General features: G+C 40.9%; 1 protein-coding gene and 1 pseudogene across 3 annotated transcripts in view; both read left to right on the top strand.

Moving 5' to 3' along the window:
- LOC103257068 overlaps positions 1–961 on the top strand; it is a 16,507-nt pseudogene extending 15,546 nt beyond the window's left edge. The window contains exon 2 of the transcript XR_002481793.1: positions 5–961. The product of XR_002481793.1 is annotated as a PC4 and SFRS1-interacting protein pseudogene (transcript). The remainder of the gene's footprint in view (positions 1–4) is intronic.
- Positions 1–26,051, top strand: part of COMMD1 (copper metabolism domain containing 1) — a 164,128-nt gene extending 138,077 nt beyond the window's left edge. For both annotated transcript variants that reach the window (XM_008054796.2, XM_021710777.1), the window contains exon 3: positions 25,815–26,051. In XM_008054796.2, coding sequence (XP_008052987.1) covers positions 25,815–25,922 — 108 coding nt within the window. In that variant the 3' untranslated portion in view covers positions 25,923–26,051. The remainder of the gene's footprint in view (positions 1–25,814) is intronic.
- Positions 26,052–26,391: the final 340 nt, after the last annotated feature.

Consider the following 26,391-nt stretch of genomic DNA (forward strand, 5'->3'; position numbering starts at 1 on the left):
TAAGGAAAAGTATGGCAAACCAAATAAACGAAAAGGTTTTAATGAAGGTTTATGGGAGATAGATAACAATCCAAAAGTGAAATTTTCAAGTCAACAGGCATCAGCTAAACAATCAAATGCATCATCTGATGTTGAAGTTGAAGAAAAAGAAACTAGTGTTTCAAAGGAAGATACTGACCATGAAGAAAAAGGCAGCAATGAGGATGTGACTAAAGCAGTTGACATAACCACTGCAAAAGCTGCCAGAAGAGGGAGAAAGAGAAAGGCAGAAAAGCAAGTAGAAACGGAGGAAGCAGAAGTAGTGACGCCAGCAACGGCATCTGTTAATCTAAAAGTGAGTCCTATAAGAGAACGGCCTGCAGCTACAGAAGTCAAGATTCCAAAACCAAAAGGCAGACCCAAAATGGTAAAACAACCCTGTCCTTCAGAGAGTGACATAGTTCCTGAAGAAGACAAAAGTAAGAAAAAGGGGCAAGAGGAAAAACAACCTAAAAAGCAGCTTAAAAAGGAAGAAGATAAGCCAAGAAAGGAGCCAGACAAAAAAGAGGAGAAGAAGGAAGTCAAATCAAAAAGGAAAAATTTAGCTAAAACAGTGGTTACATCAACCTCTGATTCTAAAGAAGGAGAAGATCAAGAAGGTGAAAAGAAGAGAAAAGGTGGGAGAAACTTTCAGACTGCTCACAGAAGAAATATGCTGAAAGGTCAACATGAGAAAGAGGCAGCAGCTCGAAAACGCAAGCAAGAGGAACAAATGGAAACTGAGCACCAAACAACATGTAATCTACAGTAATAAAAATATATCTCATTTTGGGCTCAAAGCATTAATCCAGTTTCTGAAAAGAGAACACAAGTGGAGCAAACAAGAGATGAAGATCTTGAGACAAACTCATTGGACTGAATTTTCCCCTCCCCCCCATTGATGGAAGAACGTTCCAGATTCTAAATTGAGGACTTCATTACTAATGGCATTATTACTGTGTTATGATTGTTAAAATTTCCTGTAAGGTACACCCTACATATTAAGGTCAGCCATCATTCCTGGTTTTTTTTCTCTTAACCTAGCTTAAAATGAAACCTAGTGTTTGAAAGTTATAATAACATCAGATGAAAGTGGTGGTTGTACATTATTTCATTTAGAGAATATAAAAATTCATTTTGTTTTGAAGCTAGGCGTTAAATTGGAATAGCAGTTGCACCCCTGAGAACAGGGCAGTTGTGCCCTTCCCTTGACATTCCTTTGTTGTTTAATTCTTTAGAATCTTAATAACTGTTTTTTAATCCTGAGAGATTAAACAGTAGACTTGTTAAGAAAAAAAATGAAACTGTAACCAAAATTTTAAGATAAAGTTTTAAATAAATAAATAAACAAAAGTGGGGGACATTTCACAAAGGGAAATATATGATCTGCCTCTATTCAAATAGAGAATTTTTCTATGCTTGCTATTGCTCGGTTGCCTTTAGTTCAAAAAAAAATCCTATGTCAAGGAAGCATATTTTGGGGCATCAAGCTCTGATATTGTTCAATTTATAGTATGCCTTGATCCGGCACGGTGGCTTATGCCTATAATGCCAACACATTGGGAGGCTGAAACAGGAGGATTGCTTGAGCCCAAGAGTTCAAGAGCAGCCTGGAAAACACAGCAAGAACTCATCTCTACAAAAAAATCAAAAAATTAGCCAGGTATGGTAGTAGTCCCAGCTACTCAAGAGGTTGAGGTGGAAGGATCACGTGAGTCGAGGTGGTTGAGGCTGCAGTGAGCCGTGATCTGTGCCACTGTACTGCACTACCCTGGGCCACATAGTAAGACCTTGACTCTCTCTCTCTCTCCATATCTATCTCTCTCTCTCTACACACACACACACACACACGATATAGATGACTACAAACATTTTGCAAATAAAATAATTTTGGGGGTATAGTATCTGGAAACTTTTGAAATAACAAAGGCCTGACAACACTGGGCCCACTTTTCTAAAAACAACAAGCTAGAGCTGAGAAATGATACTTGTGCTCACCATTTTGGTCCCACTGCTCCTCACCTCTCCCCATGTTGCCTCAGGTAGCTCTAACTCGGCTTGGTCCTCCTGGCCCACAAACAATTGAATTTAAGGTGGTGACTGTGGAGATACCCAGAAGGGCAGTATTCCAAGAAGAAGAGAGATTATCAAGGTGCTTGATAATCAGTGTCTTCATAGCTAAGAAAGATGATGTTAGGTCAGACCCGACGGGGGTGTCTGCGATCCGGTGTTGCATGAAAGATGCAAAGAATTGCACAGCAATAAGATTAGAAAATATAGTTTATTTCAAAAATAAATTAGCGAGAAAGAGGAGATTCACCTCCCCAATGTAGGAGAGGAGGCCAAAGCTTAGGAAACATGGCGGTGGCCATAGTTCCAGGGCATGTAGCCACATCAGAGCTTACAGTAAAGCAATGGCAAATGGTTGGTTGCTCCAGGTTGAATTCTTTTACTTTGTTTGATGAGGGCAGGTTATTAAGGTATTGGGTGGTGGTCTGCTCCGTATTGTCACGGAGGGCAGGTAAACACAGGTACTAACGTCAGGTGATGGACAGAATGCAGATGGGTAGTTTTATCACATGATTTTTTTGCCATGTTGATGGGGTCTGTATCATGAAGGTCATGAAGAGCTGATTAGGTTAACTTGCTTATGAAACAAGCTGGAGAGGGGTTGTAAAGCAACTCTCAATAGCTACCTCTGAGAAATCAGTTCTGTCCTTGACTCGTGATTAGAGGGTAAATTAAAGTGAACTGCCAGAAAAACATGACAAATCTAGGCAATGTTAAAATGACTGCTCATTGGGTACATTAACTCCATCTTATGTCCTTTCAGGTGACTTCATACTTAACTTCCTCCCTCCTAATTGCAAATAATGTGTAAGAATAACTCATAAAGTAAGGACATTTAATCATGGGGCAGTATACCAAGAAATGAAAATTTTTTCAGAAAGTAATTTTCTAATCTGGCTTAGTTGAGGGTAATCATTAAAAAGGACCCTGTAAACCCCAGCATCACTTTTTGGGATCCATTTCCTCCAAAAGGTAATGTCTTTTGGACAGTGGAATGGAAGTGAAGATTTCAAAACAGCTAATACACAGGAGCAGGGACTCATTTTTGTCTTGATGTAGTTACTTCTGTCTCTTCTCATTTGAGTCTTCCTATAAACATTTTGATTAGGCAATTATAGTTAGCATTTGTCCAATGTTTTAAACATTTTCAAGTCTTTTTATTGTATATTGCTTCATTAAAGCTTCTTTAAAACTCTATGAAATGGATAGAATAGATTAAGAAAATCAGGCTTAAAGACTTTTAAGTGAATTACCTAAGTTCCCGTGAATATTAAGTGATAAAAGTGAACATAGAGCCTTGATCCTCTGTTTTCTGCTCTGTAATTTTATACTCTCTGGGTCTTCATTATCTCCCTGTAAATGATGTCATCCTGCTTTTGTTTGTTACCAAAGGACAGAGGCAATGACGCTAGCCCTAGCAACTAGACAAAAATGTGAGAATTGAATTTTGTAACTGGGTCAGCTTCTATCAATAATTCATTCAGTCTTCTTTACCCCCCTGAATAAACTGCCTGGGAGGTGGCTAACAGTTTTCACGTGCCACCAAAAATATTAATCTACATGATCTACTGAAATAGCCTTTTAAGTTTTAATGTAAGCTTTCTTTTTTTTCCATTAAAATGGGAGCTCCTTAATGGCAGACACTCTTGTTTAAAGCTGAATCCTCATTGTCTACACCTATACCTGGCAACTTTAAGACACTCAACTAGTGTTTTATGCCTAATTCACTGGCTTAGGATTTTATGATCCTTACATTGAGAACTGGCTGCCCAAGTCAACGTTGGATGCTTTTCTGATGTCTACTTTCTCCTTCAGTTCTGACAGGAGCAAAGAGTGATCATCTCTGTGAGGAGTGTAGACCCTAAGCTACTTGGAGTTGAAATGATTATGTTTATATGGTTAAAGCCTCTGTGTTCGGTGGTAAATAGGTTTATATTTGTATACCCTTTCTCTCAATGTTGCTTGTAGTATAGGGGAGGAAAAATAATTTTCTCCTTCATCTTTAATGTGTTCTTATCTGGAACACCCTGTAAAAAAAAAAGTCAGACTAACAGAAAAACAAATAGAAGTTTAATAACACATACAAGGGGGGACCCCCCCCTCCAAAAAAAAACCACTGGGAACTTATTTATTTAAAATTATGTATTTATTCTTACATGTTGAAATTTCAGCCAGGTGCCATGACTCATGCCTAATTCTAACACCTTGGGAGGCTGAGGTGAGAGGATTGCCTGAGACCAGGTGTTCAAGACCAGCCTGGGCAACTTGGTGAGACCTTGCCTCTACAATAAATCAAGAAAAATTAGCCAGACGTGGTGTAGTTCCAGCTATTTGGAAGGCTGAGGCAGAAGGATCACCTGAGTCTAGCAGGTAAAGGCTGAGGTGGCCCTGAGCAGTGTGTCACTGCCTTCCAGCCTGGGCAACAGAGTGAGGCTCCAACTCAAAAACAAAAAAAACTTCAGTCACCTTCAAAATTCTCTTTATTTGATGCACTACACCTATCTAGACACCTTTTGCACTGCTCAAAACAGTTTTGAACTCATCAATTTTGGTGCTTTAAAACAGCTTCTGCTATTTTTTGTTTCACCTCTTCTACATTGGCAAAATGTTTCCCTTTTAGGACTTTTTTTCATCTGGGGAAACAAAAAAAGTTGCTTGGTACAATTTTGGGTGAATGGGGAGGGGCATGGGAATCATGCTGATTTTGGCCAAAAACTGCTGAACATTCAGTGCAGTGTGGGCAAGTACGTTGTCAAGGTAGAAGAACCAGTCACCTGTTTGCTACAACTCGGGATATTTCTTCCACAAATCATGACACAGCCTTCTCAAAACTTCCAGATAAAAACTTTGGTTGACCATTTGGTCTGAAGGAATCTTAATGTTCCCGAAATTCTGAGTGTATTACAAGGGACCTGCCCTCCAAAAAGATAATTCTGGGTTTTTTTGTGGGGGGGGGTCCCCTTCATATACCTCCTGCATATATGGGCGATAACTCAGAGAAATGAGTAGATCTCAAAGGAATAATTTAAACTTTAGACTTAAATGTCACCATTCTCTGAAACAAAGAAAAAAGGATATGGGGAAAGGCCAAGCTGAGATGACCAGGAAAAGCACTGTAAAACAAAGAATAAGATTTGTTAATGCATATTTACATCTATGACTTCTCTAGTTATTTCTTTTCCTGCTTCAGAAAGGGAGCTACCCTTAGGAATGGAGATTTTCTTTGTAGATATAAACTTCTCTTACAAAAGGCTAACTGCTCTTCTCCTGTTTCTGCCTGCAGTTTCTCAAAATAATCCTTCTGCCATAGAGGCATATTTGGGGTAGTGTGTCCTGAGCCCTGCAGGGATGGAAAAGGTATAATACCTTTCCTTACCCATAGTAAGGATCAGAGCCAGCACTCCTATAACAAAGGCAGGCTAACAAGAGAAAAGCATAACAAATTTATTTAATTAAAAAAAAATTTTTTTTTGAGTTGGAGCCTCAACATGTCACCTAGGCTGGAGTGCAGTAGCATGCACGTAGCCACCACAGCCTCAATTTACTGGGCTCAGGTGATCCTTCTTCTTCAACCTTCCAAGTAGCTGGAATGACAGGCATGTGTCACCATGCCCAGCTAATTTTTTTTATTGTAGAGACGGGGTCTCACCAGGTTGCCCAGGCTGGTCTTGAACCCCCGGTCTCAGGAAATCCTCTCGCCTCAGCCTCCCAAAGTGCTGGGATTACAGGCTTGAGCCACCATGCTATTTAATCAAATTTTTATGTGACATGAGAGCCTTTAGAATGACGATCCCAAGACCGTGAGTAAGTTATGTTTTAATGCTTAGTTTTCATGAAGAACAGACAGCTGTGTAGAAATGTGATTGGACACAGGGTATAATCTAATGGTAATAGACTGAGGAGGGAAACTGAGCAAGGCCTGTCTGTTCAGATTTTTCTTGGCCTGTCTGTGTAGCATTCCTTCCTCCCAGGTATGGGATAGGACTCCTGTGGAATGAGGATTTAGAAGGGAAAGAGTGACCTTTCTAGATTTTAGGACTTGCTTTGGGGAAGGGGTATTCTAGTTTCTATGGCCCACCTTGGAGAAGAGGAATCAGAATCTCTAGGACTTGTTTAGGGGGAGAAAGAAAGGCAGGAGACAGAAGGGCAAGAGAATGTCAGGGAGAGGCTGCTTCTGGGGCTACTTCTGGGCCTTCCATTCTCTTTTACTTCAAAGTTCTCAACATGCCAAAGTGCCATATTTTGGGGTATTATTTTTTGAGCTCCAACCAGCCCACCAATGGTAATTGATTCTTTCAAGTTCCCTTTAGTTCAGAGCTTTCCAGGAGGTGCCATGTGTCAAGGTCTGTCTATACCAAAAAGTAGGACAGGCTAGGAAGCACTGCTTATTAAATTATAGTCAGGGTTAGACATGCAGGACCTCTGTAAGAAGTCTTCTGCATTGGTAAATTCTTTGGTAATGTAGGTGAGGGAAATACACAGACATGTTGGAACCAGTGCATCGGCAAGTATGCTATTTCCAAGAACAGAAAGCACAGAAGTCCAGATTTTAAGAGGTTAAGAAGGGCTTACTGTTGAGTCTTGAGACTCTGCCAGTTTATTCATGGTTGAACCTAGCCTTTTCAGATTCCTAATATTTGAATGCAGTGGGTGGTCTTGTTGAATAAAAACCTCTATTAAGGGGAAAAGAAGGTAAATAGTGTCCCTGATCCTTGCAGGGAGAAAAAGACTTGGAAGAGTACAAAGTTCTCAGGATGTTAAGTAACACTGTAAAAACATGCAGGAAGGGATTTACCATTTGGGGCTTGTCATAGCCTGAAGCAGTTGGTAATGTTCCCTAATGTGAGAACTTTTTTGTTTCTTCTGGACATTGTTGGCCCCCGGAGTCTTTCACATGACTATTTGTCACTATTAAGAGCCAAATGCCTGTTTTGAAGAAAATAGAGCTGGTAGTTAGTGTTTAGCAGAACTCCTTATAAAGTATCAGGGGACTGGATATTTGTAACAGAGTAAAAAAAGAGACTAACATTTACTGAGAGCCTGTTTCATACCAGACACAGTGCTATGTGCATGTACATGCGCTATCTTATTTAGTCTTTTTCTAACATTCCTATAAGGTGGGTATTGTTTTTCCTTTTTTTTTTTAGATTTGGAAACCAAGATGCAAAAAGTTAAATTTTTTCCCAAGGTCACACTAATAAAGTGGAGCCATATCTAAATCCAAATCATCAAACTCTCAAATCAGTGACTTTTTCCCCCTATAATACTGCTTTGGATTCCCTGGATAATGAAGGAGAGGGCTTGCTTCCTGATTTTCCTGTAAAGAGAAAGGGAAGCTGGGTACTAAAATAGTAGAAATTACTTGCAAAGACTCCTTTCTAATCCTAACCTTCAAATGACTTAAATATACTAAATTTTTAAACATAATAGCAAGATCTCATTAGTGATGCCGTGGAGTGAACTGAGAAGGTTTTTCTTTTCCTTTTTTTTTTTTTTTTTTTTTTGAGTTATAGTCTCAGTCACCAGGCTTGAGTGCAGTGACCCACTCACGGCCACCCCAACAACCACCTACTGGGCTCCAGTGATCCTTCTGCCTCAGCCTTCCAAGTAGCCAGAACTACAGGCACGTACTCCCATTCCCAGCTAATTTTTTGATTTATTGTGGAGACAAGGGCTCGGGCCAAGTTGCCCAGGTTGGTCAGGCAATCCACTCGCCTCGGCCTCCCAAAATGCTGGAATTACAGACTGAGCCACCAAGCCCGGCCTTTCTTTCCTGAATTAAAGATGTCTATAAAAGTTGGTCAGGCGTAGTAGCTTATGCCTGTGATCCCAACACTTTGGGAAGCCAAGGGGGGAGGATTGCTTGAGCCTAGGAGTTCAAGACCAGCCTGGGCAACGTGGCAAGACCTCGTCCCTAGCTGGGTATGGTAGTCCCAACTACTTGGGAGGCTGAAGCAGAAGGGCCATCTGAACCCAGGAGACTCAAGGCTGCAGTGATCCATGATCACACCACTACACACCAAGCTTGGTGAGAGTTAGACCCCGACTCAACACATACATACATATATACATGATGTTCTGAAAATTTCCAAGAGAATCATTGAATTCACGTTTCTAAAACTGTATTTCTCAGAGGCAGACTCAGACTCATACCCCTACTCATATTTATAGGACCTCTACCCTATAAATGACAGTATTGAAAGTTCTATTTTAATGTTTATGTTATAGTATTTTTAATTCTATATTGATGAAGTGAAAATAAAGTCTTTGCATGAGAATTTTCTTTTTTCAGCTTTCAGATGTAAATATTCATCATAGTCCAATTATGAGGATATTATCTTTCATCAGCTTGGCAGAAAACCCCTCCTCTTAGTTTGAAATGAGGAAAATATAGCGATTTTCTTGTTTCACTTATTTTTTTTTTTATCCCTAGGCAGCCTTTGACATTCATTTGAAGTTCTAATTGACAGAAAGGAAAACAGAAAAATTATAGAATATTTGAGTTAATAACAGAGAAAAATCCAAATTAAATTTGATTCCAAATGTCAATGGCCAGCGCATCAGAGTAGAAGGGTATGACTTGTATATATACTTTGAGGAATTGATGCAGCTGCTGTAATCTTTGTTTTCTTCTAATCTCTGACACAGAAAATTGACTTAATAGAAATAGAATAATTTTTTTTTTTTTTGAGTTGGAGTCTCACTCTGTCACCAGACTGGAGTGCAGTGGCCGCTCCCGGTCACTGCAGCCTCCACCTGCTGGGCTCCGGCGATCCTTCCGCCTCAGCCTTCCAAGTAGCCGGAATTACAGGCATGCGCTACCACACCTGGCTGATTTTTTTATTTATTGTTAGAGATGAGGTCTTGCTGCCCAGGCGGGTCTTGTGTTATTTCATCAGAGGTGGGGAGGATGAGATTATCATACTCAAACAATAGATTGGAAATGCTCTGTGTACCAGCTCCCTTGCCCTTTCAATAAGGGCAAGGGAATTAGGGAAATGAAGTATGAATGGCATTTTAACTGTGGACTTCCTGATTTTTCAGTGTTATTGTTGAATATTAAAATTGTCTCTCAATTTGATTATAAGAAAATTGCTTAATTTGGGTATTCTCCTCTTCTTTCTAAGGATTGACAGTGATGAGTAGACAGGAAAGACAGGGTTGGCCCCTGAGCTCCTGACCCTGCTTTTTAGTCAAAGTGCTCATTAGCAGGCCCCTAAGCTGGCTCATGTCCTTGGCAGTGCTAGCCTGGAGTTTTGTTTGTGTTTGATGCCCTGTGATATACTCTTCCACTCTGCTGCGTTGGCCAGTGTCACAACCAGAGCTTAGAGAGAAGGAATACACTCAACCGTGGTGCCTTTAGTATTCTTCCACTAACGGATGGATGTGTACTTCCTAGATTAGTACAGGCAGCAGCGGAATATCAGGAGGCAGCTATTAGGAGCATTCGGGGAGCAGGATGCTGCTGCAGATTTCAGGCTGCCAGTAAAGTTCCTTGATCAGACTGGATTGCTAGAGGCTCACTGTGTTAGTGTCAGAGTCAAGTACTATTCTTGCCTTTGGGAACATAAATAAAGATACTGCTTAGTCTGCTCGGTGGCTCAGCCTGTAATCCCGCGCCTTTGGGAGGCTGAGGTGAGTGGATAGCCTGAGCCCACGGGTTCGAGATGCGCCTGGACAGGCGAGACCTCATCTCTACAATAAATCAAAAATTAGCCAGGTGTGGTAGCGCGCACCTGTAATTCCAGCTACTTGGAAGGCTGAGGTGGAAGGATCGCCGGAGCCCAGCGGGTCGAGGCTGTGGTGGCCGGGAGCAGCCACTGCACTCCAGTCTGGGTGACAGAGTGAGACTCCAACTCAAAAAAAAAAAAAAGATACTGCTTAACTGACCAATAGCATTTTAACATTGTTGGTTATGTGACACTGTGGTAAAATCAGAGAGGTGTAAGACAGAGTTTTACCTCTACCCCCAAACTGTCAAGTTGTTTTAAATGCATTATTAAATCCTCACAGTAAGCTTATTTGTTAAATCTGTTAAAACCACCATCTTACAGATTAGGAAACTAAAACTTAACCAGCCATACAGCTAGAAAGTGGTGAAGTCTTGATTTAGATTTAAGTTTAGGTCTATATGACTTCAAAGCACTTGTTATACACTGGAGATAGGAACTAGTAAATAGATAGGCATGCCCAGGCACAGAGTCAAACAATATAAGTTAGTGTGCAGGCCAGGCTCGGTGGCTCAGCCTATAGTCCCAGCAATTTGGGAGGTCGAGGCGAGTGGATTGCCTGAGCCCACGGGTTCGAGACCCACCTGGGCAACTTGGAGATCTCATCTCTACAATAAATTGAAAATTAACTGGGCGTGGTAGCGCGCGCCTATAGTTCCAGCTACTTGGAAGCCTGAGGCAGAAGGATCGCCGGAGCCCAGCAGGTCAAGGCTGTGGTGGCCGGGAGCAGCCACCGCACTCCAGTCTAGGCAATAGAGTGAGACTCCAACTCAAAAAAAAAAAAGATAGTGTGCAATGATTGTCACATTTATAAGATCATTACATTTTTCACAAATTCAGAGAAGGGAGAAGCCTGTTTGGCTGGAGTATCTGGAAAATCCCCATTAAGGAAACTGGATTAATGTAGTCCCTGAAAGATATGTAAGATTCAGTAGTGAGAACTTGCCATGTGAGAAAAATAGTATGAGTAAAAGATAAGAATAATGACATCTAGGTGCAATGTATGATAATACACTTGACTCTGGACCAGGAGAAAAAAAAATCTATACAGGACATTATTGGAGCATTTACTAGAATTTGAAGAAAGACTGGACTAAATCGTATTTGTCAATATTATATAACTGTGGCTATGTAAGAGAATGTCCTTTCTTTAGGAAATACACACTAAAGTAATTAGGGATAAAGGGGCATAGCATCCCATACTTACTCTCCAGTGATTATGAGAGAGATTGGCAAAGCAAATATAGCAAATGTAAACAATTGAAAAGTTAGTGAATCTGGGTAAAGAGTATAAAAGAGTCATATTTTTGTTGTATCTTTGGTATGTTTGAAATTATATGACAAAAATATTTCAAATGTCTTACATTTTATGGAAAATGTAAAACTCTTCAGACACCAGCAAAACCTTTCAGACACCAGCAAAACCCAACTGTAGCATCTCATCTAGGAGTTAAGGACCATAGTCTAGTCTGTTCATGCTTCCTCCATAGGCAAAGACCTTGCCAAACTAAATTGACAAGATAAACAGATACTGTAATTTTACAGAGAAAATACATAAGTCATACTGTCAAGATACTTTTCTTATACCTCCACTGGAGCTGTACCTCACTGTTCTGCAAAGTGGTTTGCTGTTTTGGCTAATATTTTGTCCTATTTATTTTTTATTTTTTTATTTTTTGAGTTGGAGTCTCACTCCGTCGCCCAGACTGGAATGCAGTGGCCGCTCCCGCCCATCGCAGCCTTGACTCGCTGGGCTCTGGCGATTCTTTCGCCTCAGCCTTCCGAGTAGCCGGAACTACAGGCGTGTGCTACCATGCCCGGTTAATTTTTGATTTATTGTAGAGATGAGGTAGGTCTCGCCAAGCCGCCCAGGTGGGTCTCGAACCTGCAGGCAGGCTCAGGCAAACCACTCACCTCAGCCTCCCAAAGCGCTGGGATTACAGGCTGAGCCACTGAGCCTGGCTTGTCCTATTTATTTTGACTCCTCTTAGGTAGTTCAGTCTTCTGGTTTACTGACATAATCTTGTGTACTATGGTAAATGTGTTCTTTTTTTGAGTTGGAGTCTCACTCTGTTGCTCAGGCTGGAGTGTAGTGGCACGCTTAGAGCCACCCCAACATTAACCTGCTGGGCTCTGGGATCCTTCCGCCTCAGTCTTCCAAGTAGCTGGAACTACAGGCATGCACTACCGTGCCCAACTAATTTTTGATTTATTGTAGAGACGAGGTCTCGCCAAGTTCCCCAGGCTGGTCTCGAACTCATGGGCTCAGGCAATCCACTTGCCTCTGCCTCCCAAAGTGCTGAAATTACAGGCTGAGCCACCGAGCCCAGCCTGACGTGTTCTTTTCAATGAAAGAATAGACTACAAATTCAATAAAGGTTATTTATTTTTACTAATTATTTGTTTATTTTTATTTATAGTAGTGTATATGTTGCCTGTGCTCACGCTATGTTTTAAATGACTATCAGTCAAGTCTTAATTGTGTATGAGTGAACACTGCTGTTTGGGGCATTGTCAAGGGTTCTCTTTTTCCCTTTCTTCTACCCAGTCCTACTTACCTTTAGCTTGACCAGAACCAATGGTCCAAAAATGAAAGATGTTAAAGGCTTAAATTTGTAATTAATTAATTAATTTTTTTGCATTTCAAAAATTCCTGTAAATGCTGGTGTGATTTTTTTTCAGTGTGAATAATTTGGTGTTCTTGGGTCAGACAACAAGGGAGAATTGGAAATTCCTCCTGATTACTCCTGATTACAGATGAAAAAACCCTAGGTTTAAGCAGGTATTTTGATTCTACTGAGTCTGACTTGGGTAATGGAAGAAGGAATCTCATTCAAGGAGCTCTGCACGTGGTCCACAGAACAAGAAAGGTGAACCCTGCCTCTATTTCTCCTGCTGATGGTAATGCATAGCTATACACTAAATCCTTCCTGTCTCCCTCTTTCCCCCACCACATACACAAGGAAGGAGAGAGGGAATGAGAGTCCGTCTTGTCTTATAATAAGAACTGAGTCTCTTTATAATATGCTTCTTTGCCTGGTCGCATGTACTTATTAACTCAACTAGGCTACTGCCCCACTACTACATTCTTGTTAAAAATCTACCAAATGCAGCCAAGATGCACGCGCTGCCTGTCTATACAGTGGATTTTATAGGCCACTTAAGATTGACTGACTCTGAGTATCATACTGCCAACACCCAATTTTCTTTTGAGTATTTCTTAAAGTTAACTGGATCGTGGAATAGCATTCACATGTGGCTACTCAGTGACTATTAATGATGGTGTTTATGTTACATACGAATGTGAGTCAGGATTGTGAAATGGTTAAGTGCTCAGGTTCTGAAGCCAGACAGACCTAGGTTTAAAACTAGCTCTGCCACTTGTTGCTTGTGTGGATTTGAATAAATTACTCCTTAGCAGGGCATGGTGGCTCACGCCTATATAATCCTAGCACTTTGGGAGGCAGAGTTGAAGGGGAGAGGATTGCCTGAGCCAAGGAGTTTGAGACCAGCCTGGGCAACATGGCGAGACCTTGTCTCTGATATAAATCAAAAAATTATCTGGGTGTGGTGGTGCATGCATGTAGTTCCAGCTACTTGGAAGGCTGAGGTGGAAGGATCGCCTGAGCCCAACAAGTCAATGCTGGGATGGCCATGAGTGTGCCACTGCACTCCAGCCTGAGTGACAGTGAGACTCCAACTCAAAAAAAAAAAAAAAAATTACTCCTTATCTTCCCTCACTTTCCTCATCTGTGAAATGAGATAAAATTATCCTCACCAATATGATGCATGCATGTACAGCTCTTAGCATAATGCATGGCTTTTGTATGTGTTCAATAAATGTTAGCCATTGTTAGTTATTATTGCTTATTAATATTACCATTATCGTTACTTTTTGTTATTTTGTGTAATTTCTATCTCCTCCTGAATTTGTTAATTCTTCAAGATTTATCAGACTTTTCCCATATCTCTCCTACTTCCATCTTCTATGCCAATTTTTCAGTAATTGACACTTCATTTTTTAGGCATTTCACTGTTCCCAAGGGTCCATAAAGGACACCTGCATCTTCCACAATCTTTGTGTTTCCTCCACTGCTTTCAAAATATACTGAATGAGTGGTGACCAAGTAAGAAAGTCTATATCTTTGCTAGTTAGGACCTGACTACCTGCTCTCTCTTTTGCAAAAGACTGAATTTTTAAACTGTAGTTTGTAGAATTGTGGACAGTTTTAAGTACATAGGGCCTTACTTTCTTTTCCTCTGTAAGTTGAATCAAAAGTATATCAAAGCTTTTAAAATGCATTGTGTTTTCTGATGCACTCTTTCTGCCACATGTGACTGAAAAGATCTGCTTTGGGTCAGATAGGCAAATTCTTCACTTTTACAGTTGTGGAAAGTACTTTCCGTCTGGGTTTGTCTCTTCGTGGTTAACAGAACTATTCTAAGGATCAAATGAGATCATGTATGTGAAGGGCTTCCTAAACTGTAAAGCACAGCCTTAATGTAAGGGAAGATTATTGCATTTGAAGACCCCAGCATCCCATGTGATTTCAGAATTCTGCCACCTCCTCTCTTGCTCTCTCTCTCTCCACACCACCTCCAGAAGTCTGCAATAAGCTATTTGAGCTAGGGAGGCTGGTGACTAACTTCATGCAAGGACTATTAATCCCTTCTCCTTCCCTTCATAGAATGGTGTGCCAGATCCTAAGTCAGTCTTCAGGGCTAGACTTTGGGACACAACATGGCAGGCAAGGCACTTAATAGGATCTAGAGGTAGGGATTAGGAGAGATTTCTTTTGTGCCGTTTTCTAATCCCCTTCCTGACAACTTTTATCCTGGCAGACCCTATAGATTAAATAACATTTCAAAATCAAGTTCAATGAGAATAAGGCTAGATATGGCTTCTGCCTGACTGGGCTGACAGACCGGTTTTTCTTACTAACTACTAGAAGTTCCTACTTATACAATTGAGCAGCAAGCCAGGAATTAAGTGTGTGATTACCATCATCAACTACATTTACTAGATACTTGATAAGCACAAGATTCTCTAAACATTGGAGAATGTTATATTGTGGCCCCTCCAATTATTTTTTTCTTTGAGTCCTTGTATCACTCTGTCACCCAAGCTGGAATGCAGTGGCAAGATCATCGCTCACTGCAGCCTCGACCTCCTGTGCTCGGGCAATCCTTTTGCCTCAGCCTCCGAGTAGCTGGGACTACAAGTACATGCCACCATCCCCCCCTAAATTTATGCATTGAGGTTCCAACCTTTAATATCTCAGCATGTAACTATATTTGGAGACAAAGTCTTTAAGGATGTGGTTAACTTAAAATGAGGTTGTTAGGGTGAGACTCTAATCCAAAATATCTGGCGTCCTTATGAGAAGAAAAAGAGACACCAGAGGTGCTTGTGCACAAAGAAGAGACCATTTGAGAAGACGGCCATCTGCAAGCTAAGAAGGAAGGCCTCAGGAGAAACCACACCTACTGACACCTGATCTTGGGCTTCCATTCCCCAGATTCGTGAGAAATAAAAAATTTGTGTCTTGTAAACCACCTAGTCTATGAGATTTTGCCATGGGAACCCTAGCAAACTACTATAGGAATACAAACAGGAAGACCTTTTTCAGTTGAAAACCTAACAAAATTAGTCTCCACAACCCAAACAACCCCACAACCCCAGAAAAAATATTATCCAAAACTTTTTCTCCCCAAATCAGCATTTTCTGACTTTGAAAGTCCTCCTGTCCTTGGTCATTTCAATCTTTACTCTCCTTATATAGCTTGATTTGCTTTTTCTCAAGGAGGGCCAAGGGAAATGCTGCTTCTAACTCTGCCTGTTTCCGCTTAGTGGTGCTGTCATGAATAACTTAAAGAAACCACATTGAGGACATTTCTTTGTTAAACTCTAGTGTGTCCATGTGGCTCTTTGAGCTATAGCCACCAAATTTCCTAGCTTTGGTCCCTTCTACATTAGGGAGGTGAATCAATCTCTCACTATCTCTCTCTAATTTACTTTCTAAATAAACTGTTTTCCAATCTCAAAAAAAGAAAAAGAAAAATAAACCACATTGAGAAAGCTGGGAATAGATAGATGGTTGTGTTGGCAGAGCAAGTTGGTACCTCTCTAGTTGTAGGAAATCTGCAATTTCAGAATTGGTTTGATTATACCACTTCTGCCTTCCCCCTCTGCCAAGGAGTTTCTCACCCCCTGCTATTGCTGTGCTCCTGTTTTTGTACTAGATCTGTTACTATGATTCCCCGTTGAATCTGTGGATTATCAGGAACCATTTAGACAGCAGGTGCCATTGCATGATTGGTTCTGCCTCACTAGTGATATTCAAGCAACTCTGGATGACTTTGTTTTTATTCTTCTCTATTCCTTTCATGTAAATATATTGTAGTTTGTTTGTCAAAGTTGTTTGCAAATGAGTTTGCTCTGGAATGGACTTCATCAAGAATGATGAGGGGCTCCAATCTGCACTTCAAACTCAAATCAACAACACTAATTTTTTAATATGCTAAGAATTTTGTCATTTGATTTTTTTAAGATTTAAGTGAAGTGTCGTCCTCTTTCAGTGTGATTTGCCTTTCAGGTGTTCAGCAGTTGTTCCTCAGGTTCTCTGTCCATTGTATGGAAACTAGTTCTACTTATCCAGAAATTAGTATGATTTCCTGAAGATCAAACTAGAATACTGAAAAATAATTTTTTACGCAAATATTTTTCAGCTAAAGTTTTTCAAAATAGAGAAAAATCTTAGCAGCTAAACATTAACTCCTGCCTAAAATGGGAAATTACAAAATGAGCTGGGATGTTGATGTTTAGAAAAAACATAGAAATTAGACAATTGTTCCATTGAATTTAACTTTTAGTGTTTATATAACTTGGCTAGATTTCATTTTCTTTTGTTGGATGTTTCTAAAATCTCCTTGTAAATGCTTAAGTCTTGATGTTTATGTAAATTAATACAAAATCAGGTATTTTTTATTTTATTTTATTTTTTTTTTTGAGTTGAAGTCTCACTCTCACCCAGACTGGAGTGCAGTGGCTGTTCCCGGCCACCACAGCCTCAACCTGCTGGGCTCCGGTGATCCTTCTGCTCAGCCTTCCAAGTAGCAGGAATTACAGGTGCACGCTACCACGCCCAGCTAATTTTTTGGTTTATTGTATAGATGAGGTCTCGCCAAGTTGCCCAGGTGGGTCTCGAACCCGTGGGCTCAGGCAATCACTCACCTCGGCCTCCCAAAGCGCGGGATTACAGGCTGAGCCACTGAGCCCGGCCATAATCAGGTATTTCTTAATTAGTTCCTGTTTCTACCCTTTTCAGTGTATACTGATTAGGTTTGAAAGTATCCAAACTCAAGAGTCAGATGTGGGTGTTAGCAGGTGACAGGTTGAATCAAAGAACTGGGAATTCTGGGCTTTACATAATTGGGGCAAGTCTCTAGGTTTCTTTTATTTTTTTCTAGTAGTGATGCAGATCAATGGTACCTCCACCTTTCATTATCCATTGTCTGTAATGGGGAACAGAATGTATGGCAGCTGCTTTGAAGTCTCTAGGGGAAAAAGAATAGTGATAGTCTTGATTTAGTAGTATATAATTCACCCAATGAAAGAAACACTCATTCTTGCCAGGTCAAAATTATTTTCACCCTTCAGAAACAAGTCAGGGTTGCCTGGGCCAAAACGCATGTTTCTTTTGACTGCAATTTGGCAGGACAGGCAACTCTAGTTTTCTTCTAAATTATGGCTCTAGCTTATTTCCAGATAAGACATCTTAAACCAAAAAAAGACTCTCAGGGTCTTGTTTTTGGCATATTCCCACTTCTTGTCTTCTTAGAAATTCAAACAACTTTGAATGGACATTCTCATTATGGTCTTTGCTCACAGGTCCCCAGCCTGCAGAAAACAATGAAAGCACAGCACCAGAAGGGTGTGTGTGTGTGTGGGCGCGCGCTTGTTCAACCTTTGTTTTCTATTGAGATCATCTTGCTAATGCCCCTTTGTAAAGTTCTCTAGGTTTTCCTTATGCCTAGCAGCCTTGGTGATTAGTGATTAGAAAGGTCTGGAAGCCAGGTGCATTGGTGTGCACCTGTAATCCCAGCTACTTGGGAGGCTGAGGCAGGAGGATCGCTTGAGACCAGAAGTTTGACAACAGAAGCCTAGACAACATAGCAAGACCTCATCTCTACCCAAAAAAACAAACAAACAAGAAATTACCGGGTTTGGTGGCTCAGCCTATAATCCCAGCACTTGGAGAGACCGAGGTGAGTGAATTACCTGAGCCCGCGGGTTCGAGGCCAGCCCAGGCAACTTGGCAAGAGCTTGTCTCTACAATAAATAAAAAATCAGCCAAGCGTGGTAGCCCACACCTGTAGTTCCAGCTACTTGGAAGGCTGAGGTGGAAGGATTGCCAGAGCCCAGCAGGTTGACACTGGGGTGGCCGTGAGTGTGCCACTGCGCTCCAACCTGGGCGACGGAGTGAGACTCCAACTAAAAAAAAAAAAACAAATTAGCATGGTGTGGGAGCACATGCCTTTGGCCCCAGCTACTCAGGAGGCTGAGTTGGAAAGATCACATTCATCCAAGAGGTTGAGGCTATGGTGAGCCATGATCTGCACTCTAGTGTGGACAACAGAGTATGACCCTGACTCAAAATAATAATAATAAAACATAATATAGACTGAGGGCAGTAGTCCTGGTCACTGTAGGAAAGGATATATTTGGGGATAAGAAGCTCTTGCTGGCTTAAATTGTGCCAGAGTGTATCATTTTCAAAAGTAGCAATATAGCCGGGCTCGGTGGCTCAGCCTGTAATCCCGCGCCTTTGGGAGGCTGAGGTGAGTGGATGGCCTGAGCCCGCGGGTTCAAGATCCGCCTGGGCAGCAAGACCTCATCTCTACAATAAATCAAAAAATCAGCCGGGCATGGTAGCGCGTGCCTGTAATTCTGGCCACTTGGAAGGCTGAGGCAGAAGGATCGCCGGAGCCCAGCAGGTCGAGGCTGCAGTGGTCGGGAGTGGCCACTGCACTCCAGTCTGGGTGACAGTGAGACTCCAACTCAAAAAAACAAAAAACAAAACAAAAGTAGCAATGTGAAGTCATAAAGTTCTTCCTAATAGCTCTGGTCACCTTTTCTATAAAACCTTTTGCAGAACTGCTGTGATATGGTCAGATTAACCAGTTTAAATTTGTTCTTTTTTCCATCTTGTGGAAATATCTAAAAGATAGACCAATAAAGGGAATGGGAAGAGAAGCAGCAGAGACCCAGATAATAGGTCTCTGAATAATTAACTTGTGATGTTATTTTACTTTAAAAATGAAACCTGTAGCCGGGCTCGGTGGCTCAGCCTGTAATCCCACGCCTTTGGGAGGCTGAGGTGAGTGGACTGCCTGAGCCCGCGGGTTTGAGACCCGCCTGGGCAGTGAGACCTCATCTCTACAATAAATCAAAAAGTCAGCCAGACGTGGTAGCGCATGCCTATAATTCCGGCTACTCGGAAGGCTGAGGCGGAAGGATCGCTGGAGCCCAGCAGGTCGAGGCTGCGGTGGCCGGGAGTGGCCACTGCACTCCAGTCTGGGCGACCGAGTGAGACTCCAACTCAAAAATAAATAAATAAATAAATAAAAATAAATAAATTAAAAAAATAAAAATAAAAATGAAACCTGTTTAAAATACAGCATTGCTTTAGATATAGGACATAAGAACAGGTAATAGAGATAAGGCCAGGTTTCTGGTATCAAGGACCTTTGATTCAAATTCTTAATGCAGTCTCATCTATATTGTTGTTACTGGTGATGCTCCTCCTCTTCCTCCTCCTCTGCCCGTCTGCATGCCTGCCTCCCTTTCTACCTCCTTCTCTCCCTCCCTTCCTTCTTCTAACATCAAAATGCTACCACATAAGATTTCAATATAAAATAATAATTTAAAAATCAAATGTTGGTTCTAGCTTGTCCTTTTATTTATCACTTGGCATGTAACCTTGCTACCAACTTAGGTATGATGAAAATCCTTGCTCTGTTCATCTTTGGAGTTTGCATTTGGTGATTCTGTACTTTGGCAGTCTGCAGAGACTCGGCTTTATGTGTGTACTGTTGGTTATGTGACCAGAAGAGGTAGTGATTGAGGCCAGTAAATAAAGTAAGAAATGAAGAAATGATACCCCTACATAGAAAATATTGGTGGCTGGGCTCAGTGGCTCATCCTATAATCCCAGAGGCTGAAGTGAGTGAATTGTCTGAGTTCGAGACCAGCCCGGGCAACTTGGCGAGATCTCATGTCTATAATAAATCAAAAATTAGCCAGGCGTGGTATCCCGCACCTGTAGTTTCAGTTACTTGGAAGACTGGGATGGAAGGATGGCCGGAGCCCACCAGGTCAAGGCTGCGGTGGCCAGGAGCGTGCCACTGCACTCCAGTCTGGGCTACAGCATAAGACTCCAACTCAAAAAAAAGAAAAAGAAAGAAAATATTGACAATATTAAAGGAGAAGAATTTGGGAGTTGGAGGATAAATGTCATAACGTCTCTTTCCGTTTGCCTGAACTCAACTGTAAGCCAGAGAGCAAGGGAGTGACCCAGGGTTTTGAGAACAGCCTCACAGGACATAGAACAACACAGAAAAGACTAGGGAATGGATATAAAAGGGCAAATGGAGAATAATCAGCACAGTTTTCAGGGAACTGTGAAATTTTAATTTTGGATAAATGGTTCCTTAGAAAGGAACTTGGATGATACTGTGCTACAGAGAAGCTATTTCTAGAGATTCAAGGTCTTCTGAAGTAGTTAAGGAGCAATATCATGGTAATTGTGAGAAAGCCACAGGATGTAGGGAATGAGTAGTGAACACAGGTTTACTTATGGAGATGTTTTGAACTTCTCTAGTGGGCAGTGTTCAGAGTTATTATTTGCTTATTATGTAACTGCTCTTTAAGGAGCCATTGCCAATTTTACCTCTGCCGCATGTTCGTCCTCCCTCCTCTCCCTCTCTCCCTCTCCCTCTCTTCCCCCTCTTCCTCTCTCCCTCTCTCCCCACCCCACCCCCGCCACCCTTCCCCCATCTGTTAAACACAGAAGACGCAGAATTGCAGAACTGCAGGTCAGAGGATTATTTTAAGTTTCTGAAAGGATAACCCAAACATAGGATAGGCTTTATGACCAAAGTTTGTGCTCCTTTTGTGTCAATACATAAAATCGAAAGAAACATTTTTTAAATAAACCTTATGAAATGTAGTCAGCTTTATGTGGCCTGTCTGAATCAGTACTGGTTAGTGGGATGCTAAGGCACCCTTTCGTACCACCCTCCATCACCCAACTTCATCTTCTTTTAAAGAGACTGCAGCAGGCCAGACACGGTGACTCGGCCTGTAATCCCAGCACTTTGGGAGGCTGAGGTGAGAGGACTGCCTGAGCCTAGGGGTTCGAGATCAGCCTGAGCAACTTGGTGAGACCTCGTCTCTACATTAAGTTCCAAAAAAACTAGCCAGGTGTGGTGGCATGCATCTGTAGTTCCAGCTACTTGAAAAGCTGAGACGGAAGGATCGCCTAAGTCCAGCAGATCAAGGCTGTGGTGGCCATGAGCATGTCACTGCACTCCAGCCTGGGCAACAAAGAGTGAGACTCCAACTCAAAAAAATAAATAAAGAGACCACAACACATCAGAGCTAACATTGCCAATGCTGTATTATAATGCTAGATATGATCAGTAAATTGGGGGATAAAGCTTTGTGGAACGTTTGTATGGAAAATAGTAATGGAGTTTTTGTTTTATTTTATGTTGAATTTGTTCTAAATGGCTTCACTGAAGTATTTAATATCATGTCTTTTTTACTTTCTATTTTTAGCATTTTGTCACTGATGTATTGCAGAAGAATTGCTCAAGATATGCTTTTAGGTTTATACAAGGAGGTTATTTAAATGAACATTATAAACAAAGAGGTTATGTAGTGTATAAGTGGATAAAACCAAACATTTGCTTAATAACAGCCTTCAATGAATCTATAAACTAATAGTCAGTTATAGTCTCTGACCCTGCTAGGAAATGTGTTTAAACTAAAGCGTTAAGGTTTTAGGCTTGACAAGTAAGTTTCCTAAGGAGTGTAGAGAAGTTACCTGGGAAGGACTTTGTTAGGAATATGTGAGATGGCTTTCCCTGGAAGTTGTTAGAGCCGGCTTGGTTTTTTGTTAGCTTGGAGAGGGTATCCTCTCAAGGTTCTCTTCATAGGATTTTATTTTAGCTTTTTAACGTTTGCACTTAGAGAGGCAAGCATTTGAATATTTTTCCTTTGCTATTTAAACTCTTGACTTTAATACACTGCTGTACTTCCCATGATCACATAGTACAGTTCTTGATAATGATGTGCTTGCTTATTTATCTGCTAACTACTTTTTGACTCTACCCCATGGTGCATTCTTTGCTGAAAAGAAGCAAGTTCTGACTCTTGACTCAGATACTTAAATACAGGAATTTTAGCCTTGTCATCTCTCATTGTTATTACCAGTTAGGCCCAGATAAGGAAGGAGGACTTTCAAAAAAATACCAAGTATTTTAGATTGCTCTGTACTGGCTCAATAAGCATCACACCACATTTCTAAATATATTTTTAAGTGCGTTAGATGCAGTTTCTGTAGGGTATCCCAGCCAAATATAAAATTTGAAGAAAGCTCCGTTGTAGAACTCCTGTTTAAAGGCTCTTGAACCGGGCGTGGTGGCTTAAACCTGTAATCCCAGCACTTTGGGAGGCCAAAGTGAGAGTATTGCCCGAGCCCGTAGGTTCAAGACCAACCTGGGCAACATGGTGAGACCTTGTCTCTACAATAAGTCAAAAAATTAGCCAGGCGTGGTAGTGCACGCCTATAGTTCCAGCTACTTGGAAGGCTGAGGTGAAAGGATCTCCTGAGCCCAGCAGGTCAACACTGGGGTGGCCGTGAGTGTGCCACTACACTCCAGCCTGGGTGATGGAGTGAGACTCCAACTCAAAAAAACAACAAACAAACAATAAAATAAAGGTTCTTGAATTCCTTATAAAATATTTTGATGACATAGCTAGATGAAAATAGGCCTTGATGATGCAGTTTCAGGTAAACGATTTCTTCAAGAATCATATGTGGTTATATGTGTCTTTTGAGGGCTGTTAGTGTGCATTATTTCAAGAGGAGAGAAGTGAAGGTTGGGAGTGGAGGGAAAATACATCTGTTTAACTGTGGACTTTATTTATCTAGCCTGCTATTTCTCTCTAGTATTTGGCTTCCCTCAAAAATAAACTGAACTTCATAATATACTTAGATGTCCAGTCAAAGGTTGAATACTGAAGTCTACCTCAAATTAATCATTTCTTAGTGAAAAAAGATTCTAGCCTTTATTCAGTTGTTCTTATTTCTATGAATATTGTCCTTGATAATCTCTTTGTATATAAATAGAAAACCAATTGACTTATTGTGACTTATTACCAGCTTTCACTGAGGTGAAACATGAATTACATCATCTTTTTTGCTGATGTCCTGAATATATATGTTAGAAACTGGTCATTACTAGTTTCTAGATTATTGTTTCCAAGGCCAGATGTTTTAAAGTTCTCAATAAAACTCAATGAAGAATGGGAGGCTTCCAAATCTGAAAATTGTTCCTACTTTTGCCAGCTAAACTGCCTCATTTGCTTTTCTTTCCAAAAGTTGATAACCCTTCCTATAGCTTGAACACAGGGAGCTTCCATTATTAATATTCACTCTTCATTTATATGGTTGTATATGGTTTTTGCTTTGTACTAAATGAAAACTTGGCAGAGTTTCCAAGCTCATATATGAGACTCCACCCCTTTTCTATCCAAATACTTGTTTGAGACAGGGTCACTGCAGGCAGGAAAAACTACTTTTTCTCCCTTTAGAAGCCTTTCATCTGAGAGGTCCCTTCTTTCCCTCTGCACTCATTTCTCCTGGGTGAATGTTCACTGCCATTGGTATAGACTCAGCTCAATAGCTTAGCAAAAGCAAAGATACTTTTTCAAAATCAGCTTCTGAATGTTCTTCTAGCTGATGGCAGAGTGACACCCTCTCTCAGAAGAGGTTTGTTGGTCTTCCTTTACCTATCACTTTGAGCATAGGGGTGGGAAACGCCATAGTATTGTAAGGTGGGAAAAAACTTTTCCTCTCTCCTCTTAGGTTCATGAATAAGGCCTGCAAATTAAACTGAGAAAAGATTCACAGGAGAAAAAAATTATAAGTTTGATTGATGTTAATTCTTAAATTTTGTATGCACAGGGGCCTCACCAAAAAAAAAAAGTGAAACTGAAAGAGGCAGTTAGTCTTGAAAGCTTGTGTACCATTTTAACAAAGGGAGATAAATTGTGGAAAAGTGACTAGACAAAGGATAAAGGATTTGGGCTTCTAGGGGTGGTAAATTATGGCAAGATAAATATATAGGGAAACTAATGGTAGATAAAGGTTATTTTACTAAAGTTTGTGCAGATCATCTCGGTGCCAACATTTTCCTTCTTGACCATAAAACTCCCTCAGAGAGGGAGTTTATGGCAGTTCTCATTTTTCAGAAGTTTCTGCTTTTAGTCAGATAAAGGAAGCTCCAAGATTTCTTTCTCCATCTGTTGATTATCAGTTTGCAGCTTAAAATAATCTATATGCCAAAGTGGCATATTTTGGGGATGGTTATTCTGATCCCCTTTTGTATTTAGAGAGGAAAATGTAGAGAAAAGAGCATTGATCTAGTGACTCTGCCATCAACAAACAGAGGAACATTAGGCATGGCATTTCACATTGCCTGAGACCTCAGTTTCATTATTTAGAAAAAAAAGCAATTGGATTATATGATCTCTAAGGATTTATACTGCTGCAAAAATACTTGATTGTTGTTCTTAAGGTCCTTGAATGTAGTTACTCTTGGTTACATATAGTTTACACTTCTCTTTCAAGAAAATGTAGACCTAGGATTTTCCAGTGTATGTGAAATTTCTGGCACCAACTTTAAAGTCCTAATTCTGACTGACCAATCCTAACATTGACTGAAGGGAATGTGTTTGAGGGAGATCTTGGGAGGGTTGGCTTGCAGCAAGTTGAAAGACCCAGGAAATGTTTGTTGCTATTTCAAGATCTGGTTATTTTTCTGTTATCTGGCTCATGTTTCCCAAGCAACTTATCATAATTTCTGGCGTAACCACTAAATCTGAGTTAGCCCAATTCCCAGGTTTATTCAGTGTGAATTAAAATCCTCCTTTCATTGTTATACTCCAGGGTGCTCTAAAGACTGCCTAGACTTTGAAATCAGCCAGAGCTGGGAGTTTACAATCTGACTCTTCCTCTTGTGATTTTTTTATTTTTTATTTTTTGAATATAGGTTAATCTCTCTGTGCCTCAGAGTCCTCATCTATAAAACAGTGGTACTTAAGTGCCTACCTTTAAAAAATAGAGGGCTGGGCGTGGTGGCTCAGCCTTTAATCCCCAGCACTTTGGGAGGTCGAGGTAAGAGGATTGCCTGAGCCCAGGGGTTTCAAGACCAACCTGGGCAACTTGGTGAGGCCGCGTCTCTACAATAAATCACAAAAACTAGCCGGGCATGGTGGTGTACATCTGTAGTTCCAGCTACTTGGAAGGCTGAGGCGGAAGGATTGCCTAAGCCCAGCAGGTCAAGGTTGTGGTAGCCATGAGCGTGCCACTGTACTCCTCCAGCCTGGGCTACAAGAGTGAGACTCCAACTCAAAACAAAACAAAAATAGGATCAAACGAAATGACAGATGGGAAGAGCTTCTCATGTGCCTTTTAATGGGAATGCCTGACATTTATATACTTTTTTATCATTTATGAAAGACTGTCATAAAAGCAGTTTCATTTAGGATTTTGGGTGGATTTGCTTTGCTGGGTAAAGGATCACTTAAACATTAAGGCCTGAGCTGGGCTTGCTGGGATGGGATCCTAGGAGCTTGGTCAGGCCAGATGCAGAAACTTGTCTATTTTGAGGGTCCTCTCTAAAACATCCCTTTATGTTTTCCAGGAATCTGAATATCTGTGTTTGGAATTTGATGAGGTCAAGGTCAACCAAGTTCTGAAGAAGCTCTCAGAGGTAGAAGAAAGTATCAGCACACTGATGCAGCCAGCCTAACTGAAGATAATGTAGGAAGGAGTTGGAGTTGTTGAAACAGAGGTGTTCATCATCCCTCCCCACTGACCTTTTAAAAAACATTTTTGTTCCCCTGTTGGTATTAAATCCTCAAATTCAATCTTGCCTGCCTCTGCCTGCTGAGATTTCTTTCTCTATCCTTTTCATTTACTCTTGCTGTTGTTCCAGTGCAGAGAGGTTCTCAGGCTTCAGCATTCATAAAGAGTACTTGTTAAAGCATTTACATTTTTTTTCTTTAATTAAAGGCAGGCTTCCAGGGCCCTATCCCCTAAGACTTGGATTCAATAAGACTGGGATGGGTGGGATGGACTCTGGAAACCCTTGCTATGGTGGATTGTTCCTGGGTGAGATTTTAGGAATTTATACATGATAAATCATGCAAAAATTATTAGTAAAGGAGAAAAAAATTTTAGTCATGCAAATACATGGCTAACCAAAGTGCCATGTGTCC

Source organism: Carlito syrichta, unplaced genomic scaffold (assembly GCF_000164805.1).
Source record: "Carlito syrichta isolate Samal-C Ts95f unplaced genomic scaffold, Tarsius_syrichta-2.0.1 Scaffold301513, whole genome shotgun sequence".
Classification (NCBI taxonomy): Eukaryota; Metazoa; Chordata; class Mammalia; order Primates; family Tarsiidae; genus Carlito; species Carlito syrichta.